Raw genomic sequence first — 21596 nt, 5'->3', positions numbered from 1 at the left:
TTCTTACTGTCCCAGGTACATCAGAGTTCAGAAACCAAAAAAATGAATGCAACTTAAATGTGGCCAGGGTTGAACAACGAGGCCTATATCCTTAAGTACTTAATAATATATTTTGTAAGGAATACTTATAAAGTTTAAGATGCACACTAAATGGGTTTGTATAGGCCAGGTACACCTTTAATTCCCAACACTCGGGAGGCAGAGGCAGGGAGATCTCTATGCATTGGAAGCCAGCGTGACCTAAAGAGTGAGTTCCAAGCCAGGTAAGGTAGCAACGGTGAGACCCTGTCTCAAAAAAAAAAAAAAGAAAGAAAAGAAAAGAAAAAGAAAAGCTTGTATACCCCAAAGCATAAGTCTAAGAATTATAAATTTTGGGGATTTAAGTGAACTCTATCACTAATAAATCATGTGACCTTGAACAAATATTTAACTGGGAGGCTCAATATCCATGTCTCTCTGTGTAAGTGGCTCAGGGGTTCATCACTGAGGTCCTTCTTTCTACTTCTAAGCAGCCTATGATTCTAAATAAATACGTCTAAGGGAATGAAACAGACCTCTGAAAATTGCTCTCTGACATTTTGATGCAAATAAGGGGTACAGGGGAATTATAAAATATGTACAGGATTAAATGAGAACTGCTTACCCTTCCATTTTTACAGATATAATCAAATAGCTCTCCTCCTGAGACATATTCCATCACCATGAAAATATCAGATGGTGTACTGATGACCTGGTACCTGGTGAGAGAAAACATTATCTACTAATATTAAAACATGTGTATTCATCCATTCTATAAAGATTCACTAAGAACCTATAGTATACTAGGTACTGGGATAGAAAATCTTGGGTTACAAAGCCAATCCTGTTTTTGTGATGCTCTTGATCCAGGTGCCAGGAAAAAGACAGCAAACAAGCATTATCTAGTGCAGAGCATGTGATGGAGAAGAGAAAATAAACTCTCTTCTAGACAGAGTTCTCCAGGAAGGCCACCAAGTACACCTGAGCAGAGCCTGAAGGAAGGAAGGAGCAGACGACGTACCCAGGAGGAAGGTGAACCAGGCAGAGGGAACAGCAAGGGTGAGGGCCCAGGTGGGAGTCTGCTTGGCATGCTCATGGTAAGGCAAGAGCCAAACAAGCCAGGAGAGAAACAGGATGTGGAGTCAGTCACTGGAGGCCAAAGATGCAGAATGTCACAAGCCAGGAAGGTAGGGACTTTCAGCTTTGATTTAAAGGAAGATGAGAAGCTATGGGATGTTTTGAATGCTAGCAGTCACATGATCTGTGTCATCAAAGACTAAGTGGCAGCGGTGTGAAGAACTGACTGAATGCTAGCTAAGAAGAAGCTGAGCCTCCTCGGGCAGCCCAGGGGAGGGGGAGGAGAGCGGAGATGGTTCCCACCAATATGAAGGTGACAGAGGACTGAGAGACACACCAGAGATCCAGCCTGAAGGAAGAGATGGAGGGGTGGTGTGAAGAGGGACTGTTAAATAGGACTGTTAATGATGCTCTTACATTTTCATCGGTGTTAAGTGGCAATTAACCACAGAGGTGAGAACAGTGTGGCAAGCAGATCCCAGGAGGTGATAAAAGAGATGACACTGGACCAGGTCCTTTGAAATGCCTCCAGGACATCCCAGTGAGGATATAAAGTCAGCAGTGGGCATAGGGCCCAGAGTTCAAAGCAAGAAATGTACACGTAGGGCCATTAGCATATATGATATTTCAAAAACGCTTTAATAAATGAGAGAGAAAACAATTTTAGAGCCGGACAGTTCAACAGGGAAGTCCAAGCAGCTTGAAAGTATAGCCCTACACAGTCACAAGGGGGGGGGGGTGGGGGTAAGAACTAAGTTACCTAGAGCCTCCCAGTGGCAACCTGAAAGCAAGCAGCAGTGAGGACCATGGCCCTCCTGCAATGCTAAACGCCTCAGATGCTGGTATGTGTATGAACAAGTACAAGCCGGGTAGGGAAAAACCATTTCTAGCACAGTCTCTCATGAACCTAATTCCCAGCATATGGAAATTTGAAATTTGGAGGTCAAGAATTCTTTTGCCCTTTTTTTTTTTTTTTACGGAGGGCCTGGCACCTGCTACTGAGACGTTTACTAGAAAATCAATAGTTGGTTCCCAACATAAAAACAGAAGCACCAAGTTAGCAGAAGGGCCTCTGTCCAGACAACGGGAAGAACAAGAACAAGTCTGATAGGAGCCACGCTGAAACAGGAAGGCGGGCTTTGTCACTGTCGGGCAGTGAGCGGGGCTGGCTGCAGGAGCGGGCCGCCACCTCCGGCCTCGGAACCGGGAAGAAGGCCAGGCCTCTCTCTCTCTGGCTGGCCAGGTTGGGCAGGTGAACAAAAGGCACGAGCGGATGACGGATGGACGGGAGCAGGTCTGATAAGCTGGGCTTACAGTTTAATGATGTGAGGGTGCCGGAAGAGCTTCAGGTTCTGAATCTCTCTGCGGATTTTGCCAACCACGTCGAGGCTCCGGATCTTCTGCCGGTTGAGTATCTTCACAGCCACTTTGTGGCCAGTTAATTCATGCTTGCCCACTGCGGGAGGAGCCGTTTTAATACGTTAGGACCAGGTTTCCCTGGTGGCATGCTTTGGTGTGTTATGACAGTAAGCTAAGCACTCTGAGAAAATACTTTAGCACGCTCGCTTTCTTCCCCACTCCCCCCAATGATGACTCTGAAGGTTTCAATGTTTAAGTCAGGAGAAGTGCACAAGGAACTTCTCACCAAGAGTGGTGTGGGGGGAAAGAGGGAAACTAGAACAGGAGAAATTCTACCCTCTTCCTGTATGCCTTCAGGAACTCAAATTCTTTTAACTCACTATTCATTTTTAGACTGTTGGATATATAAACTCTTATCTTTTTTTTTTGGGGGGGGGACACTTTCCACAGATATTCACACATGGAGAAACTGGTATGCCAACATTAACATCATACGATAAGGAGCCAGACATGGTAGCTTACGCCTGGAATCCTAACAGTCAGACAGCAGAGGCAGGAGGACTGGGAACTTAGGACAGGCCTGGGCAATGGGGTGACACTGTGTCTCAAAACAATATAAACCAACAAAAATCCTATGACATAGAATAGTTCCATCTTCCCCTCAGAAAACTGCCCTGCAGGGCTGGGGAGACGGCTCAGCCAGCAAGAGCTGCACAAGCATGAGGCCCTAAATCCAAATTTCCACAACCCACACTCTTAAAAAAAAAAAAAAGAGGAGGGGGTGCTGGAGAGGCAGCTCGGGACTTAAGAGCACTGACTGTCATCAGGGAAATGCAAATCAAAGTGACTCTGAGATACCACCTTACACCTGTCAGAATAGCTGTGATCAAAAACACTAATGACAGTCGATGTTGGAGAGCATGCGGAGCAAGGGGAACACTCCTCCACTGTTGGTGGGAATGCAACCACTGTGGAAATCAGTATGGCGGTTTCTCAGAAAATTGGGAATTGATCTACCTCAAGACCCAGCCTTACCACTCTTGGGCATATACCCAAGGAATGCTCAATCATACCACAAAGATACATGCTCAACTATGTTCATAGTAACACTATTTGTAATAGCCAGAACCTGGAAACAACCTAGATGCCCCTCAACTGAGGAATGGATTAAAAAAAATGTGGTGCATATACACAATGGAGTACTACTCAGCAGAGAAAAACAATGACATCATGAAATTTGCAGGCAAATGGATGGAACTAGAAAATATCACCCTGAGTGAGGTAACCCAGACTCAGAAGTACAAACATGGCATTTAATCACTCATAAATAAGTGGATTCTAGATATAAAGCAAAGGACAATCAGACTGCAACCCATTGATCTAGGGAGGCTACCTAGCAGCAGGGGACCCTAGGATGACTGTGGCTTATGGTAAGTTTTGATTTTTCCCAATCACTGGGCAAGCTTCAGTGAAACATTTCACTATTAGGATAAGAATTTGTACTGTATCAAGCTGATGAAAGAAAATGCTGGCTGTACTTGCAGGAGGGGAGGCCAAAATCTTTTTAGATTATGGATTAGCCTATAGAAAAATGTCTGTCGTAAATCAAACAGTGAAGGGGAAGATGAATAGGAATCTCACTTACACAACTTAAGTAAAACATAGCTCCCTGAACAGATGAAGATAGGTTTCTTCTGTATCCCATAATCTAATCAATATTTATATGTATAATTCAGCTATTATTTGGCTTAAAGGGGCTTACTGGGAAATGTTATCATTTTTACTATTTTCTACAGAGAAAATATTTTCCAGTTTCAAACAATCCTAGGCTTTTGAATGATAACCTGTTTTTATGGTTTAAAAAAAAATTTAGATTAGCTAATGTGATATCGGGTGGGGGTTCATGCGGGTCCGAAGAGGCACTCTTAAGGATGAATTTTAGCCTTTTCTGGCTGCAGGGGCATAAGCCTCTGGTGGACTGACCCAGTGTCCTTAGCAAAGGGCTTATACAACTCACACCTTTAGCACGTCAATTTTCTTAGACCAACACCTCTTATCTGAAGCTCCCCAAAGAGACAATGCTACATGCAAATTCTCAATTAGGAGACCTCTTGGTTTGCCTGCCCGCATCCAAGTTCTGCACAGGCTTTGCACCCTTAGGAAACTCCCTGACAAGACTGACATGTTTGGATGTGCTCTCATCTCAGACTCATGCTCCGACCAACATACCCGCGGCTTGTTTTCTTGCTTCCCTGCCATGTTGTACACTCTCTCTGGAGCCATAGCCAAAATAAACTCTTTCAAATTAAAAAAAAAAAAAAAAAAAAGCACTGACTGCTCTTCCAGAGGACCCGAGTTCAATTCCCAGCATCCATGTGGCAGCTCATAGCTCTAACTCCAGTTCCAGAGGACTCAATGCCCTCACACAGACATGCATGCAGGCAAAACACCAATGCACATAAAATAAAATAAAATTTTTTAATTAATTATTTGCTAGGTGATGGTGCATGACTTTAATCCCAGAGACAGAGGCAGATGGATATCTGAGTTTGAGGCCAGCCTCGTCTACAGAATGAGTTCCAGGATAGCCAGGGCTTCAGACAAACCCTGTCTTGAAAAACCGGGGGGGGGGGGGGGGGGGGGACACACGGACACGGGGACGGGACACGACATGATACATGCCTATAACCCCAAAACTGGGGAAAGAGGACAGTTGGGCAGAGTCAGGGATCACTGGGGCTTACTAGCTGAGTGCCTACCTCCAGTTTCAAAAGAGATCTTGTCTCAAGAGAAAAAGTCAGCCACACCCTCTAGCCTGGCATGTGCACATATAATACACACATGCACATATATAAAACAAAATAAATGAACTCCCCTGTGGCACTGACATGCTTTCTCTACTATTAACAGCCTGTGTATTTTTTTCAGTTTTGGCTCAATGGCATGTAGTTCCCGTTTTAAAAAAGAAACTTAAAAAGAAGTGAGTCTAGGTTGGAGAGATGGGTCAGTGGTACCACCTGTGCTTCTAGAGGACCCCAGTTCAATTCCTAGCAGCCATATGGCAGCCTATAACCATCCATAACTCCAGTTCTAGGGGATCTGATAACCTCTTCTGGCCTCCTTGGGCACCAGGCACACACACAGTGCACAGATATATATATATGCAAGGGAAACACCCATGCACCTAAAAAATAATAAATCACTTTTAAAGGGGTTCCCGCTTGTCCAATGCTATTTCTACCCAAACAGCCAATGGGCACAGAAAAATTCATATACTGCTACTCAGGCACAGTCTCCAAAGTTTAACGTCTATGTGTGCCCTTTATCAGGAACCTATGGGAGAATATAGATCCTATCAAAATCAGAATGGAAACAAACAAACAAACAAACAAAAAAGACATTATATCTAGTTAAGAAGATATCTAAACCAGGCAGTTGGTGGCAATTTAATCCCAGCACTCGGGAGGCAGAGACAATCAGATCTGTGTGAGTTTGAGACCAGCCTGATCTATAAAGCATGTTCCAGGACAGCCAGAGCTGTTCCATGGAGAAACCCTGTCTCAAGAAAAAAACAAAAAAAAACAAACAAACAAAAAAAAAAACAGAGGAAAAAAAGAAGAAGGAAAGATCCAAGACTGTGCTGGCTTCTTTTCCTGGACTTGGAAGCATGTTCCTCATTTCAGGCCAGCAAAGGCTACAGAATGGGACACCATCTCCTAAAACAAACCAACAAAGCCAAGTGTGGTAGTGCATGCCTGTGATGCCAGCAAATGAGAGGAGAGACGAGGATCTCAAGGCCATTTTTGGCTGTAAAAAGATCTCAAGACCAGCTTAACTGGCATCAGAGAGACAAATGAGCCCACCCCCCAAAGCAGGATGAAAACTAAGAAAACCCCCAAATGGTGATGAAAGAAAGCCACAGGGAAGAGGTGTTAGGCAGCAGTGAATTCAGACGGAACATTAAAAACACGGGCGGTGGTGGCGCACATGTTTAATCCCAGCACTCGGGAGGCAGAGGCAGAGGCAGGTATAGTGCTGAGTTCGAGGCCAGCCTGGTCTACAAAGCGAGTTCTGGGATAGCCAGGGCTACATTAGTGAGACCCAGCCTCAAAAAAACAAGAAGAGAAAAGAAAAAGAAACAAGCTACAGTGTTGGTTCAGCAATTACTATTTGTGTGTCACTATGCAGTGGGCTTATAGGTTTCCTATGCTCAGGATACCACCCAGTGTCTCAACTGACTTCCTGTTGCCTGCAAGATGTAGGACTCTCAACTACTCATCTAGTGCCATGTCTGTCTGCCCGTGGCCATGCTCCCCACCATAATGATAATGGACTGAACCTTTGAAACTGTAAGCGAGCCACCCCAATTAAATGTTCCCTTTATAAGAGTTGCCATGGTCATGGTGTCTCTGCACAGCAATAAAAACGCTAAGACGTTATTCATACAGTCAAATGTTGAAAAGTAAAACAAATTTTTTAAAATATGATTATAACTGTATTAGGAAAAGGAAAATATACAGGAAGAAGAAAATGCTAAAATTAGTGTAAAATCAAGAACATTCTAAATTCTGACATGGCTTTTGCCAATCTCAAATCCTAATTAGATATGATTAAGAACAGCAGCTGTTATAGCCCAATTTGGGAAGTACTTTCTGTCTGGGAACTAGTTTACTGACACTTAATCTCATCTGTTCCAACTGTCCCTCAAATTCACAAGCTCTGGCCCTGTGGGAACCCTTTCTCCATCAGCTATCCAACTGAGCCACAACTAGGAAACAGAACATAGTAATGGCAGACTCAGACCTGGAAAGAATACTAGAAAACAATCCATTTGGGCCTCAGCTTCAATACAAGTCAACCAGTCTTCTACCAACCCCTTCTCAACTTAAAATCAACCCAACTAAGGTAAATAAACAATTGAAGGCCAGGGAGAGAGCTCAACAGACAAGGGCATCTGTTGCCAACCTGACAGCCTGCCATTTGATCCCGGGGTCTACTCAGTGGAAGGAGAGAGATAACTCCTGAAGAATGCCCTCTCACCAGCCCACTGAGTCACACATGGCCCTACATACACATCACATAGATACACACACATTCATAATTCTTTTCAAAAACACTTGAGGGTTTCCAAAACTGTAGATATAATTCCTTTCATCAAGTAAAGAGCTAGAGTAGGAGGTTCTGAATATTCTCTCTGACTCATTTGGGATTTTGTATCTAGCATTTCCTATAAACCAGCTTACTGTAGTACATGAACTCCAACCCAGTGAGAAAAAACTAGGTGCACACTTTTAATCCCAGCAACTCCAGAGGCAGAGGTAGGTGGATCTCTGTGAGTTCAAGGCCAGCCTGGTCTACTTAATGAGTTCTAGGCTGGCCAGGGCTACATATATAGAGAAAACCTGTCTCAAAACAAAACAAAAACAAAAACCAAAGTGGACACTGCCGGAGGAACCACAGACTAGAGGTTGACCCTAAGTCTGCATACACACATATACACCCCTGAACACACATGTATACCTGCAACTAAAAACAGATATATAGGGTTGAGGATTTAGCTCAGTGGTAGAGCACTTGCCTAGCAAGTGCAAGGCCCTGGGTTTGATCCTCAGGTCAAAAAAAAGAACAAAAACAAAAAACAGATATATGTATATTGTGGTAGTTTGAATGTAATTGACCCCCATAAGCTCACAGGGAGTGGTACCATTAGAAGGTGTGGCTTTGTTGGAGTAGGTATGGCCTTACTGGAGGAAGTGTGTCACTGTGGGGGTGGGTTTTGAGGTGTCCTATGCTCAAGCTATGCCCAGTAACACAGTCAACTTCCTGTTGCCTATGGATCAAGATATAGAACTCTCAGTTTCTTCTCCAGCACCATGTCTGCCCTGCACACTGCCATGTCCCACCATGATGATAAAAGACTAAACCTCTTAAACTGTAAGCCACTCCAGGCAAATGTTTTCCTTTATAAAAGCTGCTGTGGTCATGGGTCTCTTCACAGCAATAAAACCCTAACTAAGACAGATGTGCACATACACAACAAGCAACCTGAGTGGTGTCACACACCTATAATCCGAGCACTAGGGAGCTAAGGCAAGAGGAACTGCCAAGAATTTGAGGCTAGTCTAGGCTGCACAGCAAGACCCTGTCTCGTACTCATAAAGCAGGGTTGCAGATGTAACTCAGTTGGTAAGGTGCATATATAGATAGCATGGGCAAAAAGCACCACCTTTGATCCCCAGTGCTGTGTAAGTGAGTGTGATGGTGCACCCCTGAAGTTCCAGCCCACAGAAGGTAGCGCAGGAGGATCAGAAGTTCTTCATCCTTCAGTAGATAACCAGTTCAAGATCAGCCTGTAATATGTAAGACTGACATTTTAAAGAAAAGCCAGCTACAGTGGCTCACACCTATGATTTCAGTGCTTAGAAGGCTGAGACAGGAGAATTGTCACATTCAAGGCCAACTGAGGCTAAGGTGTAAGACCCTGTCTCAAAAAAAAAAAAAAAATCTAGCATGGCTCAGTAGGTAAGCTTGCTTACTGCCAAGTCTGATAACCTGAGTTCCTGAGTTCGGTTCGGTTCCTAGGATCAACGTAGTGAAAGGAAAGAACCTACTCCTCAAAAGTCATCTTCTGACCTCCACTAACATGGTGCATATGCACACACGAGTGCTCGAGCACACACACACAAACACACACACAAATGAAAATGGAGGCTGGGCTACTTATTTAAATGCAAAAAAAAAAAAAAGCCACATAAATTCAACTGTATTCAAATAAAAACTGAGAAGGGTTGACGGGGGATGGAAGGTGATACATTAGCAATCATAAAGCCGGGGGTCGTTCATACCTCCCAGCACACAGACATCAATGAACTAAACAGAAAGGCAGCAACAGAGAAAGTAGTTTGACAGCTTTTTCTGTCTGGTTAATAAAAAAATTAACATAATAGTTCCTTTTTTGTGAGAGGGGGATGGCTGGATGAACCAATAGAACACTTTAGGGAAACCAGGAAACCAACAAATGTCTTGAGAGTTAAAGATGATACTGTATTTAAAAAGAAAAAATGTAGTGCTCCAAGTTGAACTACGAAGTAAGCTGCAAACATGCATAAATGTTTCTCAGTTTATCACAGCTTATTATGCAAGGACAAAAGACTACAAATCTCCTAATGACTAATTTCAGAAAATAGTTTAATCCATTGTTGTTCCAATACATCAGGCTCCTGTGAGAAATGTTCCTATCAATATGAAGAGTAAGCAAAGTTAGGCTTCCACATCTGCCATCTACAGAAAAAGAAGAAAGGTATTCTATAGGTACTAGTTTTAAATTTTTACTGTTTTATATTCTTTTCAGTTAAAAAAAAAAAAAATCCAAGGAAAGAGCTACAACACTAGGCATTGCAGATCCAATCTTCCACAGGGGCGGATTGCACACCCAGTTTCCTGTCCACCCCAGAAGGCAGTGTGTGTACAAAGCAGAGATTCTGTAGCCCTGAGTGGTGTTCTTGTTTGAAGGTATTTAGTAGACATCTGCCACAGGCAAGTTAAAAAATTGTAAATGCAACCTCCTGTTCTACAAAGGTGGCCATAACAGCACATAAAGCAGTGTTTGCAAAGCACCTTTCACACCGCCTAGCACATAGTAAGGGACCACAGACAATTGCGGCTATCAGTGTTTAGAGTTTCCATTCTTCCCAAAGCAGTCCCTGAATTACCCCATCTGAATGCTCAAACAGCCCCTGGGATCTTAGCTCTTTCCCTAGTGGTTCCTGTTCACTTGCCTTCAGCAGCCAATCCTTATCAAAGCTAAATACGAGCCTTTGGCACCAGCCTCCCATCAGCTTAAATCCCACCATCCCAACCCACCACACTCCAAGCCTGAGATTTCCGGATTCCAAAGTTCAGCCCATTTCCTCACCGGTTAATATTCAACGGGTCACTGCTACAAACTTACAACTATGTTACCTTCTACCTAAAATTTTTTATCTATCTATGGCCACAGATGGCAACAGTCGGGGGGGGGGGGGGGGGGGGGGGCAGACAAGCTCACTTGACTATAGTTTAAACAAGTAACGTCTTCTTAAACAAATAACTTTTTCTGTGATATAAATCTAGTTGAGTTGTATTATGCAATACAATGAAGTCATCCACCTTATTAGTCAATAGCCCATCTACTTTGTACACAAACATATTGTGACGCTCACCAACTTTGGAAGATTGGCATTACTAACATCCTCCTACAGGGAACGGAGGCACACAAAGGCATAACTTATCCACAGGTGCACAGCTGCTGGTGAGTGGCACAGCCAAAAGCTAAACTCAGACTGGGTCTAAACACTTCTTGCTTCTTCCAAGAGAGGAAATGTGGTAACGCTCTTTAAACATTTTTAAGACGATTTTATGGATTATTACTGTATGTGTGGTATGTATGTGAGTGTGGGTACCCTGGGGCCACCGTACATGCAGAGGTCAGAGACTAACCTTCTCTCCTCCACCCAGCCTCCAAGGTTCACCAAGCTTGCACACCAAGGCTTTGTACCTACAGAGCCATCTTGCCATCTCGTAATAATATATTTCTTTAAAAAAAAAAGAAAGAAAAAAAAAAAAGAAAAAGATAAATCTGGGAGCTAGAAAGATAGCTCAGCAGTTAGGAGCTCCCAGTGGTCTTGCAGAGAATCTGAGTTCAGCTTCCAGCACCCACATCAGGTTTTTCCCAGCACCTACATTGGGCTGCTCACAACTCCCAATAACTCCAGCTCCAGTGACCCAAGAATTCTGGCCTCTCCCAGCACCAGCACTCACAAGTGCAAACCCACACACAGACCCCTCCACACACATAATTTAAAATAATAAACAGCCAGGTGCACGGTGTCCACCCTTAATCCCACCACTAAGGAGGCAGGGGTAGGTAGATCTCTGAGTTGAAGGCCTCCTGGTCTACAGAATGAAAAACTATCTCAAATAATGATGATATGTAAAATTAAACTTTAAAAAAAGATAAATCTTCCAAAATAAATTGCACAGTGTAATAATATATATTCATCCTTCTAATAAAACATATATAAGAGTTGAACAATCGGAAGCATCTTCAGTTTACAGTGGTTCTGAAAATAATAGATTGAATTTTCCCATAATGAAAACATCGTTCTAAAATTTCACTTTTTCATTTGATCTTTTTCCTATCTTAGAACATAAGCGTTGTCTGCTAAAAAACCTGCCTCCTATCAACTTCAAAAACTTTTTATTCTATTTTTTAAAATGTAAAAACCTTAAGATATACCACAAAGACATTTTGTAAAAACAGTCTCTCAAATCACCTTATAAATTACCCCAGAATTTAAAAGTGGGTGGTGGTAGCACGTGGTTTTAATCCCAGATGGGATTAATGGCAGTTCATCTCTATGAGTTCAAGGTCAACCTGGTCTTTATAGAAAGTTGAGGACAGCCACAGCTATGTAGAAGGACCTAGTCTCAAAAAATAAATAAACAGATAAATTAACTAATTAACGGAGTCCTTTAAAAGAAAAGAGAAAAAGTATAGAGTTTTAAAGGTGAGAGACCTTTCTAAGAAAGCAAGAGGACCTGGTTTAAATTCTTAACTCCCACATAAAAGCCATGAATGGCAATGCATGCCTGGAACCTCAGTGTCTCAAGAGCAGAGACAGGTAGATCCCAGCTTCAGGGTGTGTTAGCTTCAGGTCCAGTGAGGGACCTTGAACAACAGAGAACAATAGAGGAAAACACCTGACATCCTCCTCTGGCCTCCACATGCGCGTCTGTGTTCACATGAATAATAAAACATGAAACAGCACATGTTTGTTTGGTGAGTTGAGATCTGCATCATCCTGGAACCTCAGAATGCTCTCTTATTTGGAAAAAGCTCTTTACAAATGGAATTAGTAGAGGGTGTCAAAATGGTGTGATGCTAGATTCAGGGTGAGCTTACAATTAGCTAAGGACTTACTTTCATAAGGAGAGGATGCAGACAGACAGATGATGACTGGCTATGAGGCAGCAGGAGAGATTGGAGCTATGCTACCACAAGCCAGGCAAAACCAGGAGCTGGCAGAAGCTGAGAGGAAAAGAACACATTCTCCACTGACCTTCAAAGGGGGCACAGCCCTGGGGACCTCAGGCTTCCACCTCTGACCTCCAGACTGGAAGAGAATAATTTTCTCTTGTTTTAAGCCACCGATCTTTAGTACTGCTACTGCAGCCCCAGCAAGATAATATGCTTATTAATTTAAAAAGCGGCCAGCATTCTGGAGGTGGAGGGAGATAGATTGGGAGTTCAAGGCCAAAACCAGCTATATGAGACGAGGAGGGTGGAGAGGTGGCTCAGCAGTTCAGAGCACAGACTGCTCTTCCAGAGGACCATCCACATCAGGAAGCATACGACCACCTGTCACTCCAGCTTCAGGAAGGGGATCTGACACCTCTGGCCTCCACGGGCATATATACAAACATGCACACAAACATGATTTTAAAATAATAATGAACTTTAAAAACAGCATTGCTAACAAGAGTCACAGGAAAAAGGAAAAAGTCCTAGGGAAAAAAGTGGACTACACATGCCCAAGGTTTCAAAAACAGAATATAGTGTTCATGAGGACAAGGACACAAATGTTCAGCTTATGTAAACACATACAATGTTCCTTCATACAATGCTTTGCTGGGAGCTGTTTAGCTCAGAGGACTTTCTATGACTAGCCAATTTTCTCGATGCTCCTGGGGTTTTCTCCCTTTGAAGCTGAGCTGCATCCCTCCACAGCCCTTCTCCAGGGCTCTGATTATTTCCTATCGGATGAAAAAGTCATACAGCCAAAGTACCAGAATTGATTTTCTCAAGCCATGTTCTATAAGCATAAAATAGATTGTACTTTATGTATAATATATGTACATAACTGTGGAGGACTGGAGCCTCCACAGAGAAAGATTTCCCATACCTAGGAAAGGATGTATATTCTACTTTCTATAGACTCTTTATGTTTATTAACAAGGCTCTGAGAAATCCTCAAGTAAAAACAAACAAACAAAACTGTTCAATATGGTATCTCTTTGTGGTGGTTTGAATGTTTGGGTTTTGGTGGACTGTTTAGGAAGGATTAGGAGATGTGGCCTTGTTGTGAAGGTATGGGCTTTGAGGTTTCAATGCCCCATACCAGGCCCAGTGTGTGTCTGTGTCTATCTCTGTCTCTCTCTCTGTCTTTCTGCCTGCCTGCCTGTCTGCCTGCCACCCCTCCCTGCCTCCGGTTTATGAATCAGATGCTAGCTCTCAGCTACTGCTCCAGTGCCACAGCTGCCTGCCTGCCTGCCTCCCTGCCATGCTCCCAGCTGTGATGGCTATGGATGTACCTTCTAAAATAAAATAAAATAAGAATGCTTTCTTTTGTAAGTTGCCTTGGTCATGGTGTCTCTGCACGGCAACAGAGCAGTATCTGAGACACTCCTAAATCTCCATCCCTGCCATTAAGGCATCTGATTTGGATGTATTGTGCCCCTAGTAAAAAGAGTCACAGAATTTCCCTCCTGTTTGCTTCATTTTACTTCTTCATGGTCCGTCATCAGCAGCTGACTGGTCAATACAACAAAATCAGACTAATGATGGCAGAAGATTATTCTGACATTTGCTATATCTTAACTTGCACATCAGTTAGTCATGTGTGAAATAGGTCCTTTTACACTTGTTTCACCTCCTTTTAACCCCCCAGAACAGGCTGGTTTAGCCACACTAACCAAATAAGTGAGCTCTGTCTTAAAGGAAGAGACCCTGCGCACACACACAAAAAGTGTCATAACACAGACATACAAAAACACACAGATATACACAAATTAAAAATAATAATACAAATGTCTCTAAGGTTTTTAAGCAATGTCTCAACCCTGATGATCATAAAATATTTTCTCTTTCAAAATAGACCTTATTTCAGCTGGGCATGGTGGTGCACACCTTCGATCCCAGCACTCAGAGGATGATGGGATTGCAGAGTTCAAGGAGGTTGGGATTGCAGAATTCAAGGTGAGCCTTGTCTACAAAGAATTCCAGGACAGGCAGGGCTAACCACAGAGAAATACTGTCTCGAAAAACAAACAAAAAACTACAAACCTCTTCAGTTTACCCAATCTTCACCTCTTCCTCCCAATTCAATCAGTCATTTAGAGCTATGGCATTACAATGTTGCTAGTATGGGTGCATAGGAACACAGAAATGTTTGCCTTGAGTAAGATTGGCAACATTAACATTTCAGCAGTAGAAAACTTTGAAAAACAGTATCCGAGGCCTCCCAATAAGTCTGCCAAGCTGTTATTTTAAGCATGAAGAAACTGGGACTCTGCCGGTCTGTAATTTGTTAAAGTAATTTCTGATCAAATCCAACTGCTCTTGCAACTCCAAGTCCTTCAACCTATCCAGTCTTTCTTACCCACTGCAATGAAAAGGAGCAAGGGGAAAGATGTACATGTCCTCTCCCAAGCACTGCAGTGAGAGGGGGAAGCAAGGGATGGCATAAAGTCAGAATCAGAACTGTTTTCTCATAACTGGGCTAAAGATTCTCTATTGAGTAAACTTAGGCGGAGTCAAAGAAATTGCTATTCCCCAGAATTGCTGTTCCAGTCAATCAGTAAATGTAATAAAAGGACTTTGTCAGGAGTATCTATTCCCTGAGGAGCCCGCCTGCCCTTTACCAACACTTAATCTGTATTTTTCAGACTGTTACTATGTTTTCAACAGTGCTAAAATGTTATTTTGAAGCAAAATGTAACACAGGCATAGCCTCATCCAGAGGGTCTACCTCACAAGATCAGTGGGTTATTCAACTAAAGATGAGATAACAAACCACCAAGTTACTGCTCTCTAATGAGAACTAACTACAAAACATTGCCCACAAATGATCTAATCAGATTCGGAATGCTCAAGTGTAACAAGATCCTTTTTTTTTTTTTTTTTTTTAAATTTATGGTTTTGTTTGTTTGTTTTCGAGACAGGGTGGTATTTTTAAAGAAAGGATTTTAACAGGCTAGAGATGCCATGGAGATAGGAATGTCCCCTGAAAGCACTCTAGCCAGCTAACCATTTCCGTTTCCCTTCTAAAATTAGAAGAAAATCCCACTAAAAGTGTTAGGAAATAGCTTAATCCTATCGAGGGAGGAGTTGAAAAGATTTCCTTCAGGCTTATCAAAACATGCCAAGGGCCAGTGAGATGCACAGCTGGTTAAGGCAACAGAGCTGAAGCCTGATAACCTGAGTTCCAGCCTCAGGACCCACATGGTGGAAGGAAGGAACCAACTCCAGAAAATCCTCCTCTAATACCTTCACAATGCCAAACACACACATACACGTGTACACACACACACACACACACACACACACACACACACACACACACACCCTAATAATTGAAAAAAAAAAGTGCTGGGCGGTGGTGATGCACGGCTTTAATCCCAGCACTCGAGAGGCAGAGGAAGGTGGATCTTTCTGAGTTCAAGGCCAGCCTGGTCTACAGAGTGAGTTCACGAAAAGCCAGAGCTACACACAGAGAAACCCTGGGGGGAAAAAAAAGGTAAGTTTTTTGTTTTGTTTTGTTTTGTTTTCAGAGTCATACCAAAACTCAAGTACCAGCTGCTTAAGCAATACATTACAGACACATTTGACAACCTAGGTGATCCCTCCCAGAGCTTTTCTCCATCTCTCCCCAGAGGTGACCACCACTCTGGATTCAGTGTCCATCTCCCCACACACTAATATATTTTTATTATGTAAGCACATATCCATAAAAATACAGTGACATCTCATTGTTTTCATAAATTTTACTTATTTAAAAATGACTGTGGTGCATGCACAAAAGAACAAAGGTTGCACAACACTATAGCATCCTTGGCTACCCAGTCTCTGGAGCAAAGACCACAGCAGTTTTGTGCAGATCTACATAGAAACAAACTACAAACAGAGAAACAGCAGTGTGCATATTTGCCTCTGTTTTCCATAGATAAATGGTAGCTAGCCAGCTATACATTACTTTTTGCTCTTAAAATATACCTGGAAAACTCTTCTCTAAATTATATAAAATTCCTTACTTCTCCCTTAAATGTTTATAAGGTATTTCATTGTATGGAGAAACTAACTATTCACCTTTCAGAAAAGTTAGTTCCAGCCAAGAGGTGGCATATGCCTTTAATCCCGGCACTAAAAAGACGGAGGCAAGCGGATCTCTGTGAGTTCAAGGCCAGCCTGGTCTACAAAGTGAGTTCCAGGATGGACAACCAGGACTGTTAAGACAGAGAAACCCTGTCTTGAAAAAAATGAAAGGGGGGAGGTGGTGGAGTGAGGGAGGAAGGAAGGAGCCAAAGAGAGGGGGAGGGCAGATAGAAAGATTTTAGTTCCAGGCTTAGTGTGTAAAGGTCCTTAAGGATCCAAGTCTGATCCCTGGGACTAACATGATAGAAAGAACTCTAGAAAGAGAGGATTCACTCCCAAGTTTTCCTCTGACCTCCACACATGCACCATGGCATGAGTGTGCCAAACGTGTGTGTGTGTGTGTGTGTGTGTGTGTGTGTGTGTGTGTACACCCAGGCTGATCTTTAACTTATGTAGCAGAGGCTGGCCTTCAACTCCTAATCCCTCTGCCTCTAGCTCTCAAGTACTGAGTTTACAGTGTGCGTTACCACACCCAGCTAATTCTAAACTTCTATTATACACACTGTAACAGATAACACAATCTCCAAGAGTATGCACACATACAGAAGAAATTCCTACAAGTTCAATTGCTAGGCTAACTTTAGTACATACTCTCGGCCACTACAGATAGTATTGATCTGGACTGGCATTAGACGAGTGTTTTGTATGTTTTTTTAATCTATATAAATATTAGATGTTACATATTCTTCTACAACATGAACTTGTGTTTTTGTTTTTCGAACTAGGGTCTCATGTAGCCCCAGCAGGACTCAAACTCAGTATCTCATCAAGATAATAACCTTCGGCCGGGCTGTGATGGCTCACACCTGTAATCCCAGCACTTGGGAGGCAGGTGGATCTCTGTGAGTTCGAGGCCAGCCTGGTCTACAGAGCTAGTCCAGGACAGGATACAGAGAAACCCTGTCTCAAAAAAAAAAAAAGGTAATAACCTTCCTGTGTTGGCCTCCCAAGTGCTGAGATGACAGGCATGTCCCACCATGCCTGTCTCTACAACTTGCCTTTGGTGCCTACCCTTATTTTCTAAGGATTCACTTATGCCAAATATATATGGTATATATGTACATATACAATATATGTGTGTGCATATATGTATATGTTTTATTTTTAACTTGAGGGAATTTTCCTGATTCATTCAAAGAGAAGAGTATCTGTTTGTCTGAAATAATGGTTTAATAGAGAAATACTCACCAACCTAACAGATCATATGCAGAAAGAAGTAACTTATTTGCTGAAGACACACCCAGCCCATAAAGATTCTCAGGAGCTGCCATTTTCCTGTACTATTATAGTAACATGACTCCGTTCATTGATGCTTTTGTAACAGTTCTATGGGAGGTGGGAGATGACACGCAAAGGAATACAGAGACTGACACCTTGACAAACAGAGAGAAAAAAAAAGATACCTTGAAAACTGTAAGTCAAGCCCAATCCCAAACTCTAGTTTTCTGTTGGACCTTTCCCCTCCAAATGCCAGCATTAAGTAACCTGATTATTTTCATTAGTAATTATTTCATAACAAGATAATCACTATCAATTTAGTCACAAAATTACACTTCTAGGGCTGGCATGTGGCTCAGCTGGTGGAGTACTGGGCTAGCATGCACAAAGCTCGGGGTTCAGTTCTTCACAGTGTAGAAAAGCGGGCAGGGGGGCACACAAGTCTGCAATCCCGGAAATGGGGAGGCAGGCGCAGGCGGGTCAGAAGTCCAAGGCCCTCCTCAGTTACATAGTTAGTTTGAGGCCAACCTGGGCTAAATGAGACCCTATGTCATAAAACAAACAACAACAACAACAACAACAACACAAAACAAACACACTTAAATTCCCTAGAGGCACTGAATAACATACTGGGGATTTATTTGTCTATCGTGATCACATTTTCTGTTAAATTTTCTTAGGTTTAAGAAATTTACCAACATATATAATCCTTGAAAATTACAATATAGGACAAGTGCTCTTATCTCTAAGAATTCTTATCGAACTAAGATAGGGGTTAATTACCAATATGACCACTACAGTAGTTAATTTTATCCACTCACTGAACATTCCTGGCACCACACACACACACACACACACACACACACACACACCACACACACACACACACACACGTTTTCTCTCCTACCCTAACAACACTCGTTCTTTGTAGGTGCCCCTCCAGCAAGAGCAAGAACACATATAACCATATACCGAATGCAAGTACTCAGGGATGCTCCCAACACACATAATCCAAGCCTGGGTCTCACTCCTCTCACGGCCATACTATCCCCTTTCTAATGTGCACACCAGAAGACATGTGGCCGTTCCTTGCTATGGAGAGGATCACAGCAAAAGTCATGGTTTCTAGTACTACTATCAAAAAAAAAAAAAAAAAAATTTTAAAAAGCTGGAGAGATGGCTCAGTGGTTAAGAGCACTGGCTGCTAATCCAGAGGACCCAGGTTCAATTCCCAGCGCCCACAGGGCAGCTCACAACTGTCTGTAACTCCAGTTCCAGGAGATCTGACACCCTCACACCGATGCACATAAAATAAAATTAAATAATTTTTTTTTTTTTAAAAAAAGCATCCCAGCTCTTTAACAGTCTTAAAATGAACTGGTTGAATTAATGAGACTGACATCAACTAACAGGTTTAAGGACAAGTTTAATTATAACCATGAAGCTATAATCCTCTGACTCACACTGGTCCTCTCTATTTGGGGAGGTTTATGACTGACAGGATAGTATTTCAAGAGAAGGCTGTGTGGGTGGAGAAGTGAAGGTTAAGGAAAGGAAAAGCGGAGTCATTGAGGGGGAAGAGCGTGTCACTGACACTTCCCAGGTCAAATCTCCAAGCTGCAAACAACCTCTTCTTCCTTTCTCATCTGCCTGGTCCACTCTGGTCTTCGTCAAGGGAACTGTGGACACCACCTTTTGAGCAGAACCCTCAGGAGGGGGGTGGTGAGGCCAAGACTGGCTTATCACTACAATCGGCGCACGAAGGAGCATTTCTTACCAACACTTGTAAACTAAATGGCTCAGAAGGAACGGCCTAGCTCAGAGTACACAAAACACAGAAAGCGCTGCCTGTAATATCAGCTACTTAGGAGGCTGAGACACAAAGGATGACAAGTTCAAAGCCAGCCTGGGCAGCTCTGTAAAACTTTAATAAACAGATAAATAAATAAATAAATAAATAAATAAATAAATAAATAAATAAATAGACAGACGGATGATAGATTGAAACAAAGCAGAAACCTGGAAGAGCAAACATCTTACTGTCCTAGTATGAACCCACCCTAGACTTTCACCTGCTCCTCCTCTTCCTCACAAGGTAGTGCTTGATTTTCCAAGTGTTTATGGATTTGCTCCCCTGAGGGTAACACAGCCACTTCCAAGTTTTAGGACTCGGAAAGGGCAAAAGAAGGAAGGTTCTTCTGTTCCTCCCGGGAGAACAGAGCTCAGTTAGCTCTCTATGTAAGTTTTTATGAACTTTTTTATTTCAATCAAATGTCTACTAAGAGCTTACTATATGCAGGTCATATGGTCTTGTTTCTCCAAAACCGATGCATGAATTATTTCTTATCAGTTCCAAACTTCCTTCCTCTAAATACTTAATAGCAAGCTTAAATATTTTAAAGGGGAAAAAAAGTCCACCTCACAAAGGTTGCAATCAGAATTCTCCTTGTCAGAGGTGATGGGCTAGAGAGCAAGCTTGTACTTTTGCTACCACAATAAGGGGGGGTGGGGGGCACCAAAACAAAAAGTCCAAAGGATATGCACTAAATTACCAATATAAAGATATTGTGAGAATAAACGGAAACTATACCAGTAGGCTAATAAATACTATCTGGGGGTAACATATCTCCTATCTACCAGGTATGGCTCTCAGAAATCACAAAACTTCCGAAAATAAAAACTTAAAGCACTGAGTCTGCACTGAACCATGCATAGAAAACACAGCGCCAGTTCCCATGCATATCCATCAAACGTCTAAGAGGAGATCAGTAGTTCTTACAAGGGTATTATTATTATTAATTTCTGCAAGATCTCTCCACAGCCACCTTACTTTGGGGGAGAACACATTTCGATTCAGAAAAACTGAAGAAGCACTTAAGTCGACAACCTCCCAAAAGCGAGGCAGCGACAACTCTGAGGACCGCCAGGGCGCGATGAGCTGGCTGTGCGCCACGGGTGCACGAGAGATCAGAAAGCGAGATGAGACCCTCCTCGTCCCCGCCAGGCGCCCCCCGCGCGCGCAGCGCCCAACTCCCTCGCCTGGGAAAGTTGCACCCAGAGACATCCCCGCCCCTCGGGCGCCGCGCCGTCGCCATGGCGACCGCCCCTACCCCACCGCAGCGGGCCCCGTCACTCTGCAGCCCGCGGCGGCCTCGGGCTCCGCGATCCCAGCGCCTCCGGGACCGGGTGGGGGGGGGATACCGAGCCCAGGGACCCGGAAGGCGGGCGCGGGGGAGGATGCGGAGAGCGCGAAAAGGCACAGCCGCCCTCCGTTCGCGGGGTCCGCGCTGGCCCGGGCGTCCTCACCCTTCACTTTCCCGAAGGTGCCGACGCCCAGCGTGTCCCCCAGAATGTAGTGGCCGATCTTCACCCGCCCGTCGTGCTTCTGCTTCTCGGCCGTCGCCATCTTTCTCCAGGAACTGAGTCTGCGCATGGCGCCGCGGGAGGGGGCGGAGGGGGCGGGTAGGGCCGCGCCGGGGGTGGGCGGGTGCCGAGGGGGGGGGGACGCGGGTGCGCCGCCGCGGGGCGCAGTGGCCGGCCGCCGCCCGCGCAGGCCCCGCAGGCCCCGCAGTCCCCGCAGCGGGCCGTCGAGCGCACTCGCTCCCCCTGGCGGGCTGGGCGGCGGGGCGGCGGGAGCGGCGCCGGTACTCGCCTCGGCGCCCCGCATCCCTGTGCGCGCGCCCGCCCGCCCACCTGCGCGCGGGAGGGCTCCCTAGCTTCCCCTCCGGTGCAG

General features: G+C 43.8%; 1 protein-coding gene across 3 annotated transcripts in view; it reads right to left on the bottom strand.

Moving 5' to 3' along the window:
• Prkaa1 (protein kinase AMP-activated catalytic subunit alpha 1) overlaps window positions 1-21333 on the bottom strand; it is a 36392-nt gene extending 15059 nt beyond the window's left edge. The window contains exons 1-3 of one of the 3 annotated variants that reach the window (XM_036207140.1): window positions 21170-21333; window positions 2410-2551; window positions 644-737 (exon numbers count right to left, since the gene is read on the bottom strand). In XM_036207140.1, coding sequence (XP_036063033.1) covers window positions 644-737; window positions 2410-2551; window positions 21170-21296 — 363 coding nt within the window. In that variant the 5' untranslated portion in view covers window positions 21297-21333. The remainder of the gene's footprint in view (window positions 1-643; window positions 738-2409; window positions 2552-21169) is intronic. The other 2 variants (XM_036207141.1, XM_036207142.1) reach the window with 2 other exon arrangements.
• Window positions 21334-21596: the final 263 nt, after the last annotated feature.

Source organism: Onychomys torridus, chromosome 15 (assembly GCF_903995425.1).
Source record: "Onychomys torridus chromosome 15, mOncTor1.1, whole genome shotgun sequence".
Lineage (NCBI taxonomy): Eukaryota > Metazoa > Chordata > Mammalia > Rodentia > Cricetidae > Onychomys > Onychomys torridus.
This window is presented reverse-complemented; position numbering and strand designations above follow the sequence as displayed.